General features: G+C 35.9%; 1 protein-coding gene across 1 annotated transcript; it reads left to right on the top strand.

Moving 5' to 3' along the window:
• The first annotated feature begins 13961 nt into the window (after positions 1-13961).
• On the top strand, positions 13962-15058 carry LOC133813991 (uncharacterized). Its single transcript, XM_062247014.1, has 2 exons — positions 13962-13998; positions 14151-15058. The coding sequence occupies exons 1-2, from the start codon at positions 13962-13964 to the stop codon at positions 15056-15058; spliced, it is 945 nt and encodes a 314-aa protein (XP_062102998.1).
• Positions 15059-22534: the final 7476 nt, after the last annotated feature.

Here is a 22534-nt window from a genome sequence, read left to right as displayed (position 1 = left end):
ATGCGGAAAGTACATTTAAAACCATAAAAAACATAAACAAGACTACATCCTCGAATCGAATAACGCTCGGCCCCTTGACTCCATTCACCATCGATACACATCCTCTAAGCGTCACGAATCTTTCCGCCTCTAAAGCTTATTTCCTGCACATAAACAGAAAGGAATGAGCCTAATGCCCAGCAAGGAAAATCTAACACATAGTCATAAACATAAACATAATGTCATAATAACGTAAAGACATATCATAACACATAATACACTTATTATAATGGCCATTATTACTTGGGGTCCCATAGACTAAACAAGCATATGCCCATGGGGTTAATGGGGTCCTACTAGCTAAGTAGGTCATATGCCCATAACCCATTTGGGGTCTTGTTAGTCATATGGGTCATATGCCCAAGCCTACATACACATATACATATCATAACACTTTTAATAACATAAACATATAGATAACATAAGCACATAACATATTAATTCTAGCCTATTTTCCTTACCAAAGTTACCGGGATTATGGACTGAGTTGGGACTTTTGGAGCACTCCTAAAACCATAAGAAAGAGTGAGTCTAAAGAAAGGAGATGAAATGAAAGAGATGGAAAGACTAAACCATAAAAACATACTTACCAACTTATATGCTTAAGAGCTTGGATTCCCTAACCAAAATAAGAATAAGGTTAGGGGACTGAGTAGAAGGTTTTGAGAAAAGAAATAACATAAAATACAGAAAGGAACTAGAGTTTTGGGTTTACCTCAAAGATTGCAAGATCACTCTAACCTTCACCGAAATACTATAGAACTCACTTCCCAAAGTGTTTGATAAGCTTATGATGTTTAAGCTTATAGTTTTTCCCCAAACCAAGTGTTTACACTCTCACACTCACTTAACACTAGCAGCTTCTGAACTTAGAGCAAATGGTGAATAATGGCTGGGTACTAGGTCCTATTTATAGAGTTTGGGAATGAAAATATCTTGATTTTACTTGAATAAAAATAATGGCTTTTTAGGTAAAAATCATTTGAATAATCGTTCAGCAGAGGCTGAAGACTCGTTCAGAAGATGCTGGACTGTTGAAGGAGTTTGAATGGCTGAAGGGAAAGGAATTCAAAAGTATTTGAATTCATGCTGGTGGAGGCGATATATCGCCCCCTATAGGCGATATATCGCCTGGGCCAGTATGCCCGAGGCGACCGTGCATCGATTCGTGTTTTCCGTATCTACGTGCTGCGATATATCGCCCCCCATAGCTGCGATATATCGGCATACGCTGAATATTTAAACACGAATTTACACATTTTTAGCTGAGTTTGAATGGAGTAAACAGCCTTGACTAAGCCCTCAACGTGCTCAAAGCTGCTGACTGACCCTATTCATTCAAACTTTTACCCTTATTTAATTTAATCCTCAAAAATACTTAATCCTTAATTACCATTCAAAACATGTGCTTAAAATCCTATTGGTTGATGTCTAAACCTTATAATATAATAATATAATCCTTAATATCAGTCACATTAATCAAACCTTAGGTTATACTTAATATTCTTAAACTATAGATTAAACTTAGAAAATCTATAAGTACTACTATGAGTGTCCAAATAATTCCCGGTCTGAACCAAAAATCCACAGTAACAAAGATAATGCTATAAATACTATCATACTACTATCTATCTTAGCTAAGTAAAGTTCTTGGACTCTACACCAAATCTCAAAATTAAAGTTCCCAAACATCCTAATCTCCCAAAACCAAGAAACCCCAATCTTCAATTCATCCAAAAACTCACCAAAACACAAAATCCAATCCAAGCTTAAAAACTTTAAAAATTAAGAACTTAAAACTTGGATTACCTCCAATTATGTCGTTTCCCAACTAAATCCTCCGGCTAATAAGCTTCTAATCTTCTCTAGAATCGCTATGCCTCGATCCTCGCTTGAATCCGAGTCTTAGAACTCAAGTTTCCTTTGAAAACGTGATCGGGTGTCGAAAAGGGAACGGGAGGAAGAGAAAACGTTTTGAATGTTCTTTATGATTCTAACAGGTTACTTCAAGCTTAAGTAGCCTCAAGCAAATCCTAATGCTCGGGGTCCCGAAAATGCCCCCGGGGGTAAAATAGTCAAAACTTCCAAAATTTCCCCCTGATCTCACTAACTCCCAATTTATCATCAAATATTTGATCCCATTACTCAATATCCCAGTAATGTACTAAATACCCCTTGACTTACTCCGAGTCAAGTATAAATCCCATTGTGACTTTCCCACTAGCTTACCTCCTAGAATCGTCTCGTGCTGAGTAACCCTAGCATAACCAAATAATAATGAAGCACCACGCACCACACATATATCACATATATGCCAAATATACCCGAAATGACCAACATATGAAAATCACCCAATTAATCAGAGATGGGTACACATGCATATTTAATACACCTAAAAATGCATATAATAATTTAATTGCATAATAAATCAATTATGGCTCTCTTGGCCTCCTAATCAAGGCCCTAAGCCTTATTAGGAAATTTGGGTCATTACAACATTAGTGATGGCAATAGTGATAATTTGTATCCCATTAATGTAGCTTCAAGTATTGATGATAGTGATTACTCTATGCAGTAGAATTTTATTTTCATATATGTAACAAAACATTATGTTTAGAAATAATAATATGTCTCTTTTTATTAAGCCAATGTGTATCTCACATTAACACTTACTAATTTTGTCATATTTTAATAAATATTTTTGTTATCACTACAACAATTAGCGCCATTTGCGGCGTAACTATTAGCGGCGGAGACAGTCCGCCGCTATTGCAGATGTTATTAGCGGCGGACCACCTAGTCCACCGCTAATAATGTATTGATTATTTTAAAAATATTATATAATCTATTAGCGGCAGACTTACCATTATTAGCGGCGGATAGTTCTCCGCTAATAGACCAAAGAAAATGCCCGGGAAAGTGATAAGTTTTTTTTCAAGATTTATTAGCGGCAAATAATCCCCTTTATTAGAGGAGGACTATCCGCCGCTAATAGTATTAGCGACAGGTAATCTCTTTTATTAGCGGTGGACTGCCCACCGCTCATACTATTATTAGTGGCACACTATATTTAATAGCGGCGGGCCCCACCGCTAATACTTTTACGATTTAAGCCCCCTTTCGTCTCCTTCTCCCAAATCCCTGAAATGCATTTCTCCTCCATATCCAAATTCCTCTATCGCCTAAACACTCCATCGATCCTCCATATCTCTCTATCTCGGTATGTATGTTTATTTATATATTTTTTTTCGTTTTGATTTTACTTCTCTCACCCTCTGCTATTTTATGATGTTTTTTTTTTCTCAGTTCTCCCTTAATACCTCTCTTTCTATCTCTGTCTGGGACATTAATATCAAAGCGAAAAGTATCAAGTGTTTATGTCCAGGACATTACTATCGGTTCTCTCTTTCTATCTCTAATTTGGTAAGGGTTTTTTTTCTCTTTCTCCCTCGCTAATTTATGGTTTTTTGTTTATTAATTTTGGGTTTCTATTTGTGATTCTAATGTTAATGTTACTCATTGAGAGTAATGTATTTTGGTTTATGAAATGTAATTTATTTTGTATGAACCCTTAAGTGACCGGTCATTGGAAAAGATTTTGGGTTCTTAGGCCTTGCTTACTGATTGTGAAATTTTTATTCATTTTTTAACTCTTTTTCAACAACTGTCTAGGCCAACATCTCTCTCTTTCTCTAAATATATATATATTATTTATTTATTTAATTATATATGTATATTGGTAATGAATGTATATATATATAGGAGTGGTACAAACATATGTAGAGAAATAAAATAAAGTTTTATCACCCTTTATGCCAGCCGCATGGAGTGGTACAAACATAATAAGCATTATTATTATATACAATGAAAAATAAACAACCCTAGATATATTGCAATATAAATAATATTTTTGATCCCAGATTCCCAAGTATATATTAATTCAACGTTCTTTTTTCTCAATTTTTATATTTGTACTTGTCCTATATGGATTCGAGAGGAGCAGAAAAATGATCAATTAATATATATTATAGCTAATTAATTAGTAGTTAATAAAATATATTCATCTTAATTTGTGGTCTGAGTACGTATGTCCAAATAATATTTATAAGAGTATTATTATTTAGACCTACTGCTGCTGTTGATTATTATTGTTTAATTCTCCTTCTCTTACATAATAAGAATAACCAGATATTTATTCTTTAATTATAAAAATATATATATATAATGAAGGTAATTAAAGATATTATTTTTTGTTGTATATATTATATAAATTAAAAAAATAGAAACGTTACAATATATTCCAATACTATTAAAACACTTACCACTTGAATTGATTTAATTCATTCTTATTATATTAAATTAATAATTAGTTTAATATTTAAAAATAAACTAGATTTAATTATAGTAATAAAGTTAATAATAATAATAAAATTTTAGTATTTATTAAAAATTTTAAACATAAATAAATTATGGTTGTTTAATATAAATGTAATTATTATAAATAAATTTAATTTACTTTAAAATTATTAAATTATATTTATTAATTTGGTAATTATAAATAGAAAAATAATTTAATTTTAGAATAATTAATTAAGTAATAAGAGATCATAAGACTCAAGTTTGTCCAGGAATAATACATCTCATAAGACATCATAAAACATTTAAAATAATAAACTTTTTAAAATGAAAGGACTAGGATAGTTGCTCTTTTTTCTACCCTTTCTTATACTCTCTTAAATCATCGTAGATGGCGATTGATAAATCTTGGACAACATTGAGAAATCGTGGTTGTCAAGAATAATGGAATGGTCTACAAGCTTTTTTGAGGATGGCATCGGAACATAAAAATTTTGATGGAAGAATTAAGTGCTCGTGTGTGAGATGCAATAATAATAGATTTGAATCATTGGATGTTGTTCGGACACACGTATTCGATAGGGGTTTTCATCAAGCTTATGATAAGTGGATTTTTCATGGTGAGGTGGAAGAAATTGTTGCTGATGAGGTGGTTGATGAGAATGAAGGCGATGAGATGATTCACATTGTGGAAGACTTCCTTTTACCGAAAACTGAGGAAGTAGAAAGGGTTCCTGGTGAGAGTCAGTATTATGACGAGTTGTTTGAGGAGATTGAAGCAGAGTTGTATCCTGGCTGTGATTGGATTTCATCCCTGAACTTTTTAGCAAAGTTATTGCATCTAAAAGTTAGAGGGAAGGTGCATAACAACATATTTGATGAATTGTTGAAGTTGTTAAAACTTTCCTTTCCTAAGGAAAACAAAATTCTCAAATCGTACTATGAGGCGAAAAAGAGATTGAAAAAATTAGGGTTGGGATACGAGTCCATTCATGTGTGTCAGTATGGTTGCTGCTTATCTTACAATGAGCATGCATCTAAAGAGACATGCCCAGTATGTGGAAGTAGTAGATGGATTACTTCTGAAATGATGAAAGGAAAAAAAGTGCCACACAAGGTGATGCGTTACTTTCCGTTGACACCTTGGTCGAAAAGATTATACAGTTCAAGAATTACAAGAAAATACATGATATGGCATCACACTGGGAAATCAAAAGATGATGAGGTGATGCGACATCCAGTGGATGGCTCTGCGTGGAAGGACTTTGATGTCAAGCATCCTGATTTTTCAAGGGATCCCAGAAATGTTCGTTTGGGCTTAGCTGGTGATAGATTTATTCCATTTGGCAACATAAACCTCGCATACAGCATGTGGCCTTTGGTGTTGGAAAACTATAATTTTCCACCTTGGTTGTGTATGAATAACAATTATTTTATGTTGACCCTCCTTATTCCCAGGCCAAAATCACCAGGTAAGGACATGGATGTATTTCAAAGACCATTGGTGGATGAGTTGAAGGATCTGTGGGTTAACATAGTTGATATAAGAGATAGTACGGCCAACATGATGTTCAAGATGCGGGTAGCCCTTTTATGGACGGTGAACGATTTTCTAGCTCGCAGTAGTTTGTCTGGATGGAGTGGTCAGGGATACAAAGCTTGTCCTACGTGTAATGAAGACGCAACTTAAATCCTAGTGACCAGTAAGACATCTTATGTTGGTCATAGAAGATTCTTGCAAAGTACTCATCGAATGAGAAAAGACACCGCGTTCGATGGAGAAGTTGAGACAAGATGTCCTCCTAGACGGTTTACTTGTGAGGATATACTAGAACAAGTTAATGCTCTTGCAGCACAAGTTCCAGGAAAACACGTCGAGCTTGGGGGTGTGAAGCGTAAAAGATGTGTAGATGAAGGTAATTGGAGGAAAAAAAGTATCTTTTACGAGCTTAAGTATTGGTGTACAAACAAATTAAAACACAATATAGATGTCATGCATGTTGAGAAGAATGTGCGTGATGGTCTCCTTGGCACCATTTTAGACAATGATAAATCTAAGGAAACCACTAATGCAAGACATGATTTGAAAAATATGGGTGTGAGGGAATCATTGTGGATTTATGAAGATGAGAATGAGAAGTTGATGAAGTCGCACGCTCCTTACGTGTTAACTCAGGCGCAGAGGCAACAATTTTGTCAGTTTATAAAAGGAGTTAGATTTCCAGAAGGCTTTTGTTCACATTTGAAGAAGAAAGTGTCCGAGAATGATACAAATATTCTTGGGTTGAAGTTACGCGATTGTCATGTGATAATGCAACGATTACTTTCTCTCGGTGTTTGCAAGTTTCTCCCAAAATCTATATCGACCACCGTTAAAAAATTGTGCAATTCCTTCAGGCAAATATGTTCGAGGACTTTATATGTTAAAGACATGGAGGAAGCACAAAATGACGTTATTAAGATATTGTGCAAGATGGAGTTGATTTTTCCTCCAACTTTTTTTGACATAATGATTCATTTGGTCTTACATTTTCCAGAAAGAAGCTATATTGGGTGGCCCGATATTTATGAGGTGGATGTATCCTTTTGAAAGGTACATGAAAAAATTGAAGAATTACGTGGGAAATAAAGCTGGGTCGATCGCCGAAGGCTATGTTGCAGGTGAGGCTTTGACCCTTTGTTCAATGTATTTCAAGGACATTGAAACAAGATTTAACCGTCTTGATCGAAATGAAGATGCAACTTATATCCCACGAAACCTTACAGTTTTCCAATCTTAATGTCGTCCACTCACAAAGGGAACTTTGAAGCCTCTCAATCATAACACTCGTGAAATAGCTGAGTGGTTCATACTTGAGAATTCTCCTGAAATTGAGCCTTATTTAGAGTAAGTTTATTCCTTTTTTTAAATTTGAACATGTGTAGTTATTATAAGTTTTTTGTTATCAACAATCGTCATACTATTCTAATTAACAGTGAACACCTACAAGAGATTAGACAAAAATACTCAGATGGTGATCATGATCGTTTGCATAGGATAAATTTTCGTTCGTGGTTTCATAAGAAGGTAGCTTTGAACTTTGAACTTTCATTTTATTAATGATATATTTTGTGAATCTAGTACAATTTTATGTATTTAGATATATGACTTGCACAAGCTTGGGTCTTTGGAAAATGGTGATGAATTACTAGCTTTAACATTTGGGTCAGATCATTTGGCAACCTATTACAAGGTTGTATAGTCAATGGTGTTCGATTTATTGCACACGACCGAGATAAAAAGCGCACCACACAGAATAGTGGAGTATCTGTTGCCGAAACATAAGGTTTTAATTATTACGACACACTTGAAGAAGTAGTGACACTATCTTTCACTGGTGCATATTTAGTGGAAATATTTCGGTGCTAATGGTTTAATACAATCCAAGAAGGAAGAAAAAAATCATTGAAAATAATATCACCAGTATAAACGTCAATGGTGAATGGTACAAAGATGAGCCGTATATACTTGTTAGCCAAGCTAAACAAGTTTTCTATCTCGATGATCTACTTAGAGGTCGTGATTGGAAAATTGTAGAAGAAGTGAATCATCGACAAATTTGGGACATTAAGGACAATTCTGATGAGGTTAATGATGCTATTGATGTTGTACATGAAACAAGCTCATCAAATTTTGTGTTGACTGTGGACCTTGGAGAGTTGATTATGCAATCTGATCAACCTGCTGCATATGTTGGGGCTGATGAAGAGGGTGACGATGAAGGTGATATGCCAGAACATAAGGAAGTCACAGATGTAGAGGATGAATTGCTAGTTGAGCTTTGTGAAGATGAAAATGTGTCTCTGATTACTGATGGAAATGATAGTGATTACTCTGTTTAGTTTTTCTATTTGTGTAACGGAACTATATATTGAAATATAATAAAGTTATTTTGTAATTATTATGTCTACGGATTGAACGTGATATTAACTAGTATACCTCTAATTTAATTTGATGCTAATTACTAACTAATAAAATTTAAACTAAAGTATAATGTCAGCTCATATAGCAATCTATCATGGCATAGATGGTGGTGGTCGAGACCCGCCAGATCCTTCTAGGGTACCGTCATCCTGCGAGTCAGGTTAAATATTTTATATCAAAATTATTTTGGAAATTATATTGTTAGAGAAATGTAACAACAATATTAATACTAGTTATTGTTAATAAATTTTAAAGCCCCCCTGACGAGAAAAAAAGGTCGTGGCCTTGCTAGTAATAATGTTCTTGAAGAACGAGGAAAAAAGCCGGCAAACCAATAGATCTAGAGCTTGATTCTGTGATGAACAAAGTAGTTGAGCAGGAGGACCAATCTTTTATTCGCATGTTGGGCACTCAAGTTACAATTTTGTGTCCGGGACATTACTTGGATTTTGCTGATTTACCTCAACAGTTTAAGGATCAAGTGTTTGATTGTATGAGGGTAAAAAATTACAAATCTTATGCTTTACATTATTTATTTGCATTATTTACAAAGTCATCTAATTTTTTTTTCTTAATGCAGTATTACTATAATATAGACGGTCATCCACAACGTGAGTCAGTTTTGGCAACTGTCTATAAGGAGATGGGCGAAAGATATCACGAGAGAACATTAGACATAAACACTTCAAAAATCATTACGCTGAACCAGAAGATTGGGAGAATGTCCTCTCTAAGCCACCTGACCAATTCACTAAGGAGACATGGAAGAATATTTGTGAGTTGTTTTTGAGCGAAAGATTTTTGGCTCGCTTTGCTAAAAACCAAGCAAACAGAAAACAAATGAAATATGTAACAATGTAAGACACAAAATCGTTGGCAGCTAAGTATCACGAATATGTAAGTGAAGATGTTAATTTAATTTTATAAACTAACTCATTCTAAAACATTTTGTTTACATTTGAATAAGAGAAACCAGATGCGCATGTTGTTGATACTTGGAGGGATGTTCATATGAAAAAATTGACAAAAACGTTTGTCAACGAGGCAACTCAACAAGATTATGTAAGTGAATATTATTGTTTTCTTGTTTCTAATGTTTTCTTTATACAGGAAAAAATGGCGGTGGAGCTTTAGAGGTCACAGCTTGATAGGCAGACTCAACAGCAGAGTGAGGGGTCTGGTAATGTATCTGGCGATGATTCGTCCCCGATCGATCAATACGAGATATTAAGTAAAGTACTCGGGGAGAGATCTGGCTACCAAAGAGGAGTGGGTTATAGGGTGAAAGGGAAAGCGAGAAAGACAACTTCCAGCTCTACAGATCAAAGTCAGTCCCAAGCACATACTGCTCTTATGCCTAATGAAGATATGACTACTATGGCTCTGATGATGAAGGCAATGCGTGAGAGGATTCAGATGGTGGTACCTCAGCAACCCAGTAATATGCATGTCCCATGGTTTAACAGTTTTCTGCAGATGTATTTGCCATCACAATCTGAAGGTGGTACGTCTTATCAGAGTAACACCGCCCATCCTGACCTTCATACATCGCCACATCAGCAGTACCAGCCTCTTCCACAGTATCTGCCACATGTGTCGTCGCAACAACCTCTGCAGTTTCAAAATCAGTACATGTTTGGAGGCTCTTCCCACTCTCCTCCACTATATTTTAACTTTACCGATTTTCAAGGAGGTTCGATGCAGCATTCTCTACCTAATGTTAGGTATGGGGAGGCTAGAGGTTCGTCGCAGCAGCCATATGTTAGATATGGTGAGTTTGGGGGCGGGTTGCAACAATCTTTTTTATCCACCCCGATACAGCCACAGCCTCGGGATCAGTTTGGGGACCTCACGCTTGGACGATCTTCACAACAACCTTATATTCCTTCACTGCCACAGACACAGCCGCAACCCTCACCGCCACTGCCACTGCCACCACCACAGCCACAACCACAGCAAAATGTTGAAGATGATGATAATTACAATATTAACCTTAAGGGTTTATACATTTTTGGACCCTGTGTTTTGTCCCATTACCTGTTTAGACCATGTATTTTGAAAAATTATTTTTTGGACCCTATGGTTTGTAAAATGGTTAAAATAGAACTTTAAACTCAATTTTAATGAAGAAATAATTGAATATAACAACATAATTTTTAAATAGAATTATTTTATTTTTGTTCTAAATTGTTAGTTTGGTAAATTATTTGTGATTTTAGTTGAGAAAACATTGACTAAAATTAGGTTTAGGGTTCTATTTTAACCATTTTACAAAACATAGGGTCCAAAAAGTAATTTGTCAAAACACAGGGTCCAAACAGGTAATGAGACAAAACACAGGGTCCAAAAAGGTATAAACCATAACCTTAATGATTTTATTTAGTTATTAGTTTATGTATTTTTATTAAATTAATAGTGTATTTATTTTTAATGACAATAGCGATATTAGCTAGTTTGATAAATATTAAAATTATATATTAATTTTAATGTTAGTTATGTTTAAATTAATTAATTGGTTATTTTGTTAAAATTTATTATGAATTATTTTTAAAAATATTTAAATTTAATAAATATTAATTTATTTAAAATTATTTATTAAAATATATAATAAAAACATTATTAGCGGCGGACCCCACGGCTAATAATGTCGCCTCTGACACAGGTATTAGCGGCGGGGTCCGCCGCTATTGTCTGTCGGTAATAATATGTTAGTAGCGGCGGGTGTATTAGTTCGCTGCTAATAATCCTTATTAGAGAACAATAATTCGCAGCGGGGCATTAGCAGCAGAGCCCCGTCGCTAATACTAATTAGCGGCAGACCTTCCCGCTGCTAATAGCCTTTATTCTTGTTGTGTATAAAGATGTCAGCAGATGTTGTACGCTCTCATGGTGAAAATGTAGTGCTTATTTGTTTTAATACTATTAAGACAATTATTAATATTAGATTGTATGGTTTATTTTCATATCAATTAATTGAGACTACAATTCTGATTATAAATTTTATTATATATTAAATTTGAATTTTTTTTATTTTTTTTATTTCTGTTACACTATTTGTGGCAAATTGTTCGCCGCAAATAAGAGTCAGATTAGATAAATCACCCATCATTTGCGGTGAATAATAGGCTATTTGTGGCGAATTATTTTAAAATTTTGCCGCAAATAAGGGTTAATTACAATCAAGAATTATTTGTGGCGGGTTTATTGATTTTGCGGTGGTATGTTCGCCGCAAATAATAGTATTTGCGACGATATTTTTGCGGCGACTTATTCGCTGCAAATAATATTTGCGACGAATTTTGGGAGTATTTGCGGCAAAATTGATCGCCGCAAAAATCCCAATTTCATTCCGTGTCTTTTAATACATATGAGTATTAAACTGGAATAACTGCCTCTTCTTTTAGGGTCAAATATTATTAGAGAAAGTTTAACATAACACAAATGTATGCGAGTATTTAAGCAAAGAACTACGAGCATCGAGCTAAGTATCGAAGACTCAAAATAAAGTGAAAAATTTGTAAAGAACATTGGGAATTATAGTGTTCGGGCCAAAACTGCATGAGTCTAATATTTCATTGTCTTAATTGTTGTGGAGTTCCCGTAGGTGAACATTACAAAGTAGCTTGGCTATTATGATGACCGTTACAAATATATTAATTAGTCAATAAAGACAATAACTACAACGATTACAATGTCATTAAAACGTCTGTATTAATAATTATACAAACATAAATGCTCGAGCATAACCGTTACATGTTGTATACTCCCAGTCTTTTCATGCGAAAGGGATCTTATTCATATTGCAAGTTCACTTATTCTTTTGAGACACACGTGTCATGTTATGGCGAGTTCAATTGTTGTTTTTGTTATACATTATTAAATCTTAATATAATTGTAGAATTTCTCTATAAAAGTTGTTTTTATTATTCATTTTGGTCTTAATATAAATTCAGTTGTTAGATTTAGAACCTAACACCAAGTATGATATACTGAGTGTATGTTTAGAGAGGATTTTTTTTTTTTTTTTTGAAAACTACAACCTCTTGTCTTTCTTTTTTTCTTAATATTATCTATCCCTTACATTATTATCATATTATAAAAAATTAGAGTGTAATTTTTCATCTTAATTTTATCTTCCGAGTTCCATATAATTTATAAATTTTCTTTCTAAAGTTTATTGCCATTGTAGGTTACATTTGGAGAATATGACTAGATTAATTAGAGATAGGATGGTAATTTTTGTATTGTGATTTTGTTGAAAATCTAGAAAGGACACTGAAAAAATTAATCCAACAACCTGATAAATTTATTCCTCTTAGTAAGAGTTAACTTAATTTCGTCGAAAAATTTAGGATAATTTATCTTATCTAATCCCTCATCTTCAATGTATTACAATAATAAAAAAATTACAATTTCGCATCCAACTTTTATTTTTTTTCTAATTTATTGTTGATGACAAATGTTTGTTCTCTAATCCAATTCAATCTCACTTTACAAACGTGACTATAATATTCTTACGCCAATTCCCGGCACTATTAATACAACTATCAAGTTCAATAAATATATAAAATAATTTAAATACATATAATATTTCTTCTATATAAAAAGTGTGTAGATAATGAAAGTTTTTGATTTTAACAGTTTTTTATTTTTTTCTGTTTACTTTAACGAAATATTCTTATATTTAAAGGTAGATTGTAAATATGACTTAAGCTTATATAAAATTAAATAAATAATTAAACAAGTTATAATAAGATATTTTTGAGATATTTTACAATGATAATTATTTAAAAATAATAAAATCATATATTTTATAATATAAATAAAATTTAATTAAACTTAATATTATATTAAACATATAATATATAATCTTTTGTTGTCACTGTCAAATTAAAAAAACTAGAACAATCATAAACAAAAATAAATAAATTAATTAATTGAAATATGATATTTTTAAGATATTTTATGATAATTTAAATAATTAAATCATATTTATTTAAAAATAATAAAGACATACATATCATTTTTTATCTTATAAATTTGTGTGATAGTTTGTTTTTTTATCAAGTGATTGAATCTCTTTTTCTTTATCAAATTAACTAAAGGACATTGTGAGATACATTAGAAATTAAAAATAATTTATGCATGTATACTACTATCTACACTATTAATTTTCTATTCTTATTTTATTTCTATTATTAATTTCTTTTTAAATATTATTGTATTTTATATATATGTCATGTAGTCATGTAAATGTATATATATGTTAAAGCTGTATTTAGATGTCATATAGGTAGAAATTATTGATATAAATATTTATATATACTATAAAACTATAATTCATTTTATTATATATATTTTTTTACAATTTTGAAACTAAACAAACGTGCATTTCAAAATCGGAGTAGAAGCATGCTTACCTAACAACACATCTTGCATAGCTTGCTCAGATGCAGTCAACCAACTCCCAAGATCTGTGCGAATTGCATTATGTTGTGGCGTGGAATCAGGCATTATATGGGACAGATCCGATTGCAACTTCGTATTCTCCATGTCTGCATCTTCAGTAATTTCCAATTCCTGTATCCCTAGAATTGCGTCCATGGACCGTGTTTTAATGATTCTATCCGAAGAAGAAGGTCTTCGCTTCTTGCCATTACTCTTTCCCTTAGCTTTTCCCCCATTCCGAGCCCCCTTAGCCATAGCTCCGGCGAAGTCACCGAGAGAGAAGACGGGAAGAAAAAGAGCGGGAAAAAACAGGTTAAATTTTTTTATGGATTGTACTTTATAGAACAACCTGTTGCTTGGTCTAGTGGAGAATCATCAAAAGGAGTAAATCCTAATCTGAATCAGGGGAGGAAACTTGGTGTCAAGATTGAACCTAAGGATATTGCTAATGAGATTAACTTTTGGCAGCCTTCTATTGTTTGCTATGTTGTGGGAGCCAATCCTCCAATTAATATCTTGGATGGATTTGTAAGAAGGCTTTGGAAGGAAAATGTGGACAAAGTAGGAGTGCTCTCACGAGGAGTTTTCATCATTCGATTCCGTAATTTGGAATTTCTTGATCGAGTACTTAAGGGTGGGTATTTGTTTCTTGGCAAGAAGCCATTGCTTATGAAGCCATGGAGCTCGGTGGATGATTTTACAAAGGAGGATATTACTGTAGTTCCTACTTGGATTCAACTGGGAGGACTGGATATTAAGTATTGGGGTGAGAAATCTCTTTTTAAGATTGTGGGGCGGCCAATTCAAGTAGATAACATCACCAAATATAGAGATAGACTCTATTATCCTCGCATTCTTATTGAGATCAGTATGGATCAGCAATTTCCAGCAACAATCAGCTTCTTGAATGAGTTTGATCAGGAAATTGATTTGCAAGTCGAGTATGAATGGATTCCAATTATCTGTAAAAGTTGTTCTGGGATTGGGCATGAGGCTCAAGTATGTAGAAAGAATAATCAAGGGACACAAGTATGGGTACCTAAGCAATTGAAACCTAAGCCGAATATGGAGCCAGTAGTAGATGAGGAAGGGTTTCAGCGAGCAAACAAAGGAGTCAGGGGGACAATTGTTTTTGCACCAACAACGGTTATGGCAAACCAGTTTGCTATCTTGACTGAGGAACAAGAGGAAGAAAGAGCAAGCAGGTTGACTACTGAAGAGGGGGGAGATCCCTCTGCAAGACATGGATAAGATTTTATGTTGGAATGTAAGAGGGATTAACAGCCAACTTAAACATCGTGAGATTAAGAACTTAATCATTTCCAAGGAAGTTGAGCTGGTTAGTCTTCTTGAAACAAAGGTTAAGAATAAGAACATGGGCAATTTATATTCAAGTTTATTTTCTGGTTGGAGCTTCACTACTAATAATCCTTGGATAGATAAAGGACGAATAATAGTAGCTTGGAATCTGAATATGTATACTCTTGATATTAGAGTTTGCACTAGTCAATTCATTCATTGTTTTGCTCGAGCCACTCACATGACATGAAGTTTTTTTATCACCTTTGTATATGGTTTTAATGATGTGAAATTGAGGGATCAATTATGGCTTGATATTCAGGAGTTAGCCTTGAAGATTGATGAGGCTTGGATGATATTGGGAGATTACAATGAAATCTTGCATCAGAATGAAAGAGTTGGCAAGAAGACTATTATGAAACCTTCTCTGAGCCTTGGAGATTGCATGATCACTTGTCAAATAGAAGACTTGAAATATTCAGGGTGTTTTTATACATGAACAAATAAGCAAAGGCCTGAGGATCGTGTCTATTCTAAAATCGACAAGGCTATGGTTAACATGAAATGGACAGATCAATACCCGAACTCTGAAGCAGTTTTTCTTCCTGAAGGCATATTTGATCACAGTCCCATTCATATTTCATTTTATTTGGCTGCGAATACTGGTAAGCAACCATTCAGGTATTTCAGAATGTGGAAGGAAGCTTCATCATATGCAACTAAAGTTAGCACTAACTGGAATATAGTAGTTTCGGGCACTGAGATGTATAAATTAGTCCTGAAGTTAAAGAGACTTAAACAGATTTTCAGAGAAATAAATAGAAAAGGATATCATGACATTCAAAAGGCTGAAGCTCAAGTCAAGCATTACATGCTGGAAATTCAAGAAAGCTTGCACCAAGATCCTCTCAATGAGTCCTTAATTCAACAGGAGGTATTGGCTAGGGAAGAATTTACCCGATTAAATAGAGCATATTTGTTATTTTTAGCACAGAAAGAAAAAGCCAGTTGGGTGATGAATGGTGATGAAAACATTACTATTTTTCATGCCTCATTGAAAGCTAGAAGGATTCAAAATCGCATTTTCTCTATACACACTGAAAAAGGTACCTGGGTGGATACAGTGGATGGTGTACAAAGAGCTTTTTTAGAATATTATCAAAATTTATTGGGGACCCAATTGCATAGTAGGAGGAAGGTATCACGGGCTATTGTTGATTTAGGTCCTGACATTTCTGAGGTGCATTCTAGGCTGCTGTTAGAAACTTTTACAGCTCAGGAAGTTAAAGATGCCCTATTCTCCATCCCAGGTCTGAAGGCCCCTGGTCCTGATGGCTATAGTAGTTTTTTTTATCAGGATAATTGGGATTTAGTAGGTGCTGAGGTGTGTTCAGCTGTTTTAGACTTCCTAACCACGGGGAAACTTCTTAAAGAGATTAATGCTACAACCATCACCCTCATTCCAAAAACCGAATGTCCAACCAAAGTGAGTGATTTTTGTTCAATCTCCTGTTGTAATGTGCTCTATAAAATTGCATCCAAAATGATATGTGCAAGGTTGAGAAGGGTTCTTCCGGATTTGATTGCAGAGAACCAAGGGGGTTTTGTTCATGGGAGGCACATAGCCCACAATATCATGATTTGTCAAGACTTAGTTCAGCATTATGGAAGGAAACACTGTAAGCCGAGCTGTTTGATTAAAGTTGATTTGCAGAAGGCGTATGTAATGCCCCAGATTCCCTATTATGGTTAATGGCTGGATTAGTAGGCCGGGAGGGCCATAACTGCTTAATTATGCCATTTAAATGTGTTTATGCATGTTTATGAGAATTATATTATCATATGATGTTAAATGCATGCATGTGAGTCCACATTTGTTTACAGGGGTATTCTGGTAATTTGGCCCGTTGAGGGTATAATTGAATATTTGTTTGTATGATAATGATATACTGTGAGACCACATTATAATGTGGACTGGTTCGAGTATTTCGACATGAGACGATCTTAGAACATGATTTATCGATTTGGTCATAACAGGTTTAAGCTCGGGGCTCGGGGTGAGTCTCGGGGTGATATTAAAGGTTATAGCGTTACCGGGGATTTTAGGGTAACGGGTTATGAAATATTGGTGTTTGAGGATATTGAGATTAGCGGGAATTGGGAAGCGTTAATTATGATTAACGGGTTAAGCTAGAAGTACCAATTTTGCCCTTGGGTTGATTTAAGAGGCTTTGGATGGTATAAGGGCATTTTGGTCATTTTAGGGGTGGATATACTTGTTTTAAATGGCTGAAGGCTATAGAATAAAACAGAACAAAACAGAGGCACTCTTATCTTCCTATCCCGTACATCACCCTCTTCATTTCTCCTTTGAGGTTTTGAGCTTTAGGTATGGATTCAAGCTAGGGAAAACTTCAAGGCTGAGTTGGTAGACTTGGTTCTGCTTGTAAGGGAGGTTCAAACAGGTTTTAAGGTAAGTTTTGATCATTGAACTTAAGCTATGCTCTGTTTTCGTTTTAACTTTTCAGTCATGGGTTTTGTTGTGGAAAGTGTGAATCCAAGGGGGTTTTGGTGTTAGTTTGATTGGGGTTTGGTATGAGTGAGATAAGGATGTTGTTTGGGGGTTCAATTATATGTTTGGAAGAGGTTTAGAGAGGGTTTGAAGGTCTGGTTTGAGAGGGGAAACGCAGGGTTGAAAATCTGGTTCGTGCGTGAGGCTTAGGCTAAACTGGGCTGGGTGCCGCGGCACAACTTTTGCGTGCCGCGGCCCATGCGCGTCTGGCAGATGGGGGCCTCTTTGTATGTGGGCGTGCCGCGGCACAGCTTTTGGGGGTCGCAGCCCTTAAGGCCAAACTTGCTAAAAAGTGGTTTTTAGCTTAGGGATTCAAACCATAGGCCTCGGGGTTGGACCTAGTACCCGGTTGGGTAGTATTTGAGGTCTCGGGGGGCTGGGATTTGGTTTGGGAACCCTCAGTTATCATTTTTATTGATGAATCCTATATTTTGGTTATGACCAGGTGACCGTCGAGGAATTTAAAGGTTGATCGTTCTCAGGGGTCGTTCATATAATTATTCTCACTCGAACCAGAGGTAAGAAAACAGTGTTTGAGTACAGTTGCACCCGGTATAGGTATATGACATGCGTGGTTTGATACTTGAGGCATGTTGGTTGATATATGTGGACATGGATTGCATATTAAATGCTGTTGAACGTTGTTTACCTGTTTGAGACACTGACTAGTCAGGGACCGACTCTAAAGTCGAGAATCATGCATTGAATGGCTCTATAGCATTAATGCCAGACCGACCCTAGGGTCGAGGAACTTATAAGTGCTTGCCTGGCTTACAACCAGATGAATATAGCCAAGGTATATGACCCCGGTGACTGTTTGTCACATGGCTAAAGGACGTTGTCCATAGTTTCGACTCCAGAGTCGTGAGGAAGGTTATGTTGGTGACTAATCACCATACACCTGTCCTAAACAACTTATGAAAGATTCATTTCTCAGTCAAGCCCTGATGACCCTATCGTCACATGGCTAGAGGGAGCGATGCTCATTATTGTGACTTTTGGCTATTGTCACCTATTTGTTGGACTGATAGTCCTGAATGGTTATTGTGATCGTTGTTGATATTATATCATGTTTTATCATGTTTTCTTGCTGGGCCTTGGCTCATGGGTGCTATGTGGTGCAGGTAAAGGAAAGGAAAAGCTTGGCCAGCCTTGAGTGGAGAGCTTGGGCGGTGTGATGTACATACAGGGCCGCTTGATCGCCACGGTCAAGGAGTTCTCAGGGGGACTAGGGGTTTACCCTATTTTTGCCGCTTAGGCCGGCGGGGATTGTATATTTGGAACTGTAGTAACTCTTTTGTAACATGAACTACTTGTAAACATTTTAAAAAGGCTCATGAGCAGTTTATTTACTTAAAGAAAATTGCCCTTTTCTTTTTACTGATTTTACACCTTAACCTGTTAATGACACTTAGATCACATTTTTAACCAAAGGACTCGGGTAGCGGGTCAAATTTCTGGTTCACCGTTCACCGTAACTGTTCTGGGGTAACCAGGGCGTTACAGCGTATGACACAATAGAATGGGATTTCATAGAGGAAATGCTTACTGCTTTGAAGTTCCCGAAGAAGTTTATTAAGTTAATCATGATATGCGTTCGATCACCTAAATTCTCCTTACTACTCAATGGCTCTCTGCATGGTTTTTTTGCAGCAAAAAGGGGATTAAGGCAAGGGGATCCAATATCTCCATTATTGTTTGTATTAGGTATGGAATATCTGTCTCGAATCATGATTAAAGTGGGATCTATCTCTGATTATAAGTATCATGCTAAATGCAAGTCCTTGAGATTAAATCATTTATGCTTTGCGGATGACTTATTACTATTTTGTCATGGAGATTTTATCTCTATTCTATGGATGCTTAGAGGGCTCAAACTGTTTTCGGGGACATCAAGTTTGGTACCAAATCAAAACAAATCAGCTCTATTTTGTAGTGGTATGGTGGAGGCTGAGGTAAATAGAGTGCTAGAAGCTTCAGGCTTTGCTAGAAGCTATTTACCTTTCCGATAACTTGGTATTCCAATTTGTTCCAAGAGAATTTCTTCGGTGGAATGTGGCATTATTTTAGAGAAAATGGTGCATCGAATTAGGTAATGGAGCTCTCGGAATTTATCTTATATGGGCAGAGTGACATTAATTAATGCAGTTCTCATGTCTATACACTCCTATTGGGCCCAAATCATGATATTTTCGAAGAGGGTACTGAAGGAAATTGATGCCATTTGTAGAGCCTTTCTTTGGAGAGGAATGAGTGATACTGCAGGGCCTGGACTTGTTTCTTGACATACCATTTGCAATTCCAAAACAGGTGGAGGATTGGGTTTTAAGAGGGTTGTGGACTGGAATATTGCAGCTATAGGGAAATACGTATGGGCAATTGCTTCCAAAAAAGATAATTTGTGGGTAAAATGGATTCACAATATATATTTGAAGCAATTGGATTGGTGGGAATATAAAGTTCCCTCGGCTTGCAGCTGGTATTAGAGGAAAATGGTGGCTGTTAAGGATCTTTTTAAAGAAAAAATAGATTTGGCATCCTTTTCAGCCTTGAAATTTAGTATTAAAACAGGTCATGACTTGTTATTTGCTTCACCTCTCAAAGTGCATTGGGCAAAGTTTGTTTGGGAGAGATTTTCTATACCAAAGCACAGATTTATACTCTGGTTAGTAATGCTTCAGAGATTACGTACCAGGGTCTTCATTCACAATTATAACTCAACTATGGATCCATCTTGTCTTTTCTGTGGAGAACATAATGAAGATATTCATCATCTCTTTTTTCAGTGTAAATATAGCAAGCAATGTCTATTACAGGTGAAAAAATGGCTGGGTTGGAAAGTAAAAACAGAGGACTATGACAACTTGCTGCAATGGATATTGAAAACAAGGAGATGGAGCAGATTTCAGAAAAGTACCTTGATAGCTGTTGTTGCTTCCTTGATTTGTCATATTTGGAGAGTGAGGAATGACATACTATGGTCACAAAAGGTTTGGTCTACAGCTCATACGATCCAAGCAATACAAAGGGATATTAGATTGCGGATATACACTATAATTCCAAGCAAAACAAATTCTTTAGATAGAGATTGGTTTCATGCTATTTGTCAAAATAGCTAACTGATGTATATAAGATTGCTGATGTATAGAAGATAGATATAGTGGGGAGTTATAGAATTGTAATCATACGTGGAGTTTGTACATGAATTGGTTTTGAGCAATACAATGATCTTATTCACACACAAAAAACAAAAAACGTGCATTGCACGTTACTTCTACAGACTATATATATCAAATAGAAGTAAAATAAAAATAATTGGCTTATCAAAATCACTCACATATCCTTACGTTTATATATATATAGGTGCTGTAACGCCCTGGTTACCCCAGAACAGTTATGGTGAACGGTGGACCGGAAATTTGACTCGCTACCCGAGTCCTTTGGTCAAAAACGTGCTCTAAGTGTAATTAACAAGTTAAGGTATAAAACTCATAAAAAGGAAATGGATATTTTCATTACAAACTGCTCTGCAGAGCTAATCAAAACATTCACGAGATGTTCTCAGTACAAAATGGTCATTACTGTTTTAAATTTACAATCCCGCCGACCTAAGCGGCAAAAATAAGGTAAACCCCCCAGTTCCTCTGAGAACTCCTTGGCCATGGTGGTCAAGCGGCCGCATATGTACACATCACCACCTAAGCTCTCCACTCAAGGCTAGGTGAGCTTTTCTTTTCCCTTACCTGCACCACATAGCACCCATGAGCCAAAATCCAGCAAGAAAACATAACATTATATGTAAACATTATCAAACGTTTATCATTATAATTACACTGAGCATAAAGCTTTCAAACAAATGAGTGAATATCACTTGAGGTCCTAATAAACCATACTGAGTGACTGGCAAGCAAGTCACTAATTCAAATGGAAGAGTGACTGCTAGGTAAGCCACTAGCCTTCAGCAGGTTCTGATAAACTGTACTGAGTAACTGACAAGTATGTCACAGTTCCAGGTGGGAGAGTGGCTGCTAGGTAAGCCACTAGCCTCCAAGCGCTTATTTCATTCATCGACCCTCGAGGTCAGTCTGGCATTAATGCTCTTTGAGTCATTCAATGCTGATAGTTGATTAGATATAATCTTTGCTGGCTTGCGTTAACACGCTAAGGCCGTCCTGACTAATGAGTCAGCGCAATGTGACCAGTGCCCAGTACCACTGCCGAACCTGACTAATAAGTCACAGCTTCACAGTTAATAGTAGCACCTTTGCCAAACCTGACTAATGAGTCAGTACCATACACAAGTGAGCAACATATGCTAAACATTTTATATTCAATCCATGTCCATATTTACACAACCAACATGCCTCATGAATTTCCATGCACGTCACACTTGGGGTGCAGTTTCCTTACCTCTGGTTCGAGCTAGAATGAATAAAAGAACGACCCCTGAGAACGATCAACATTTTGGTCCTTTAGCGGTAACCTGGTCATAACCAATTATGGGACTCCATCAATAAAATGAATAATAAAAGGTTTCCAAACCAAAACCTAACCTCCGAGACATCAAACACTACTCAACCGGGTAGTAGGTTCGACCCCGAGGCCTTAGGCTTGAATCCCCAAGCTAAAAACCCCATTCTAGCCAAAATTTCCCTAAGGCCCGCGGCCCTCCCCAGCTGCGCCGCGCCGCGTCCCTCTAACAGAGGCAGCCCTCTCTGCCAGATGCCAAGGGCCGCGGCGTGTAACATGCTGGCCTTGATGGCATGTTACAAGCTAGGATGGCGCTCGGTCAGATGCGCACGCGAGGGTGCAGGTTGGTGAGCATGCTGATGCCTAGTTTGTACGGCAGTGGCATT

This window comes from Humulus lupulus, chromosome 2 (genome assembly GCF_963169125.1).
Source record: "Humulus lupulus chromosome 2, drHumLupu1.1, whole genome shotgun sequence".
Lineage (NCBI taxonomy): Eukaryota > Viridiplantae > Streptophyta > Magnoliopsida > Rosales > Cannabaceae > Humulus > Humulus lupulus.
Note: the sequence above shows the minus strand (reverse complement) of the source record. Positions and strands in the feature narration are given on the sequence as shown.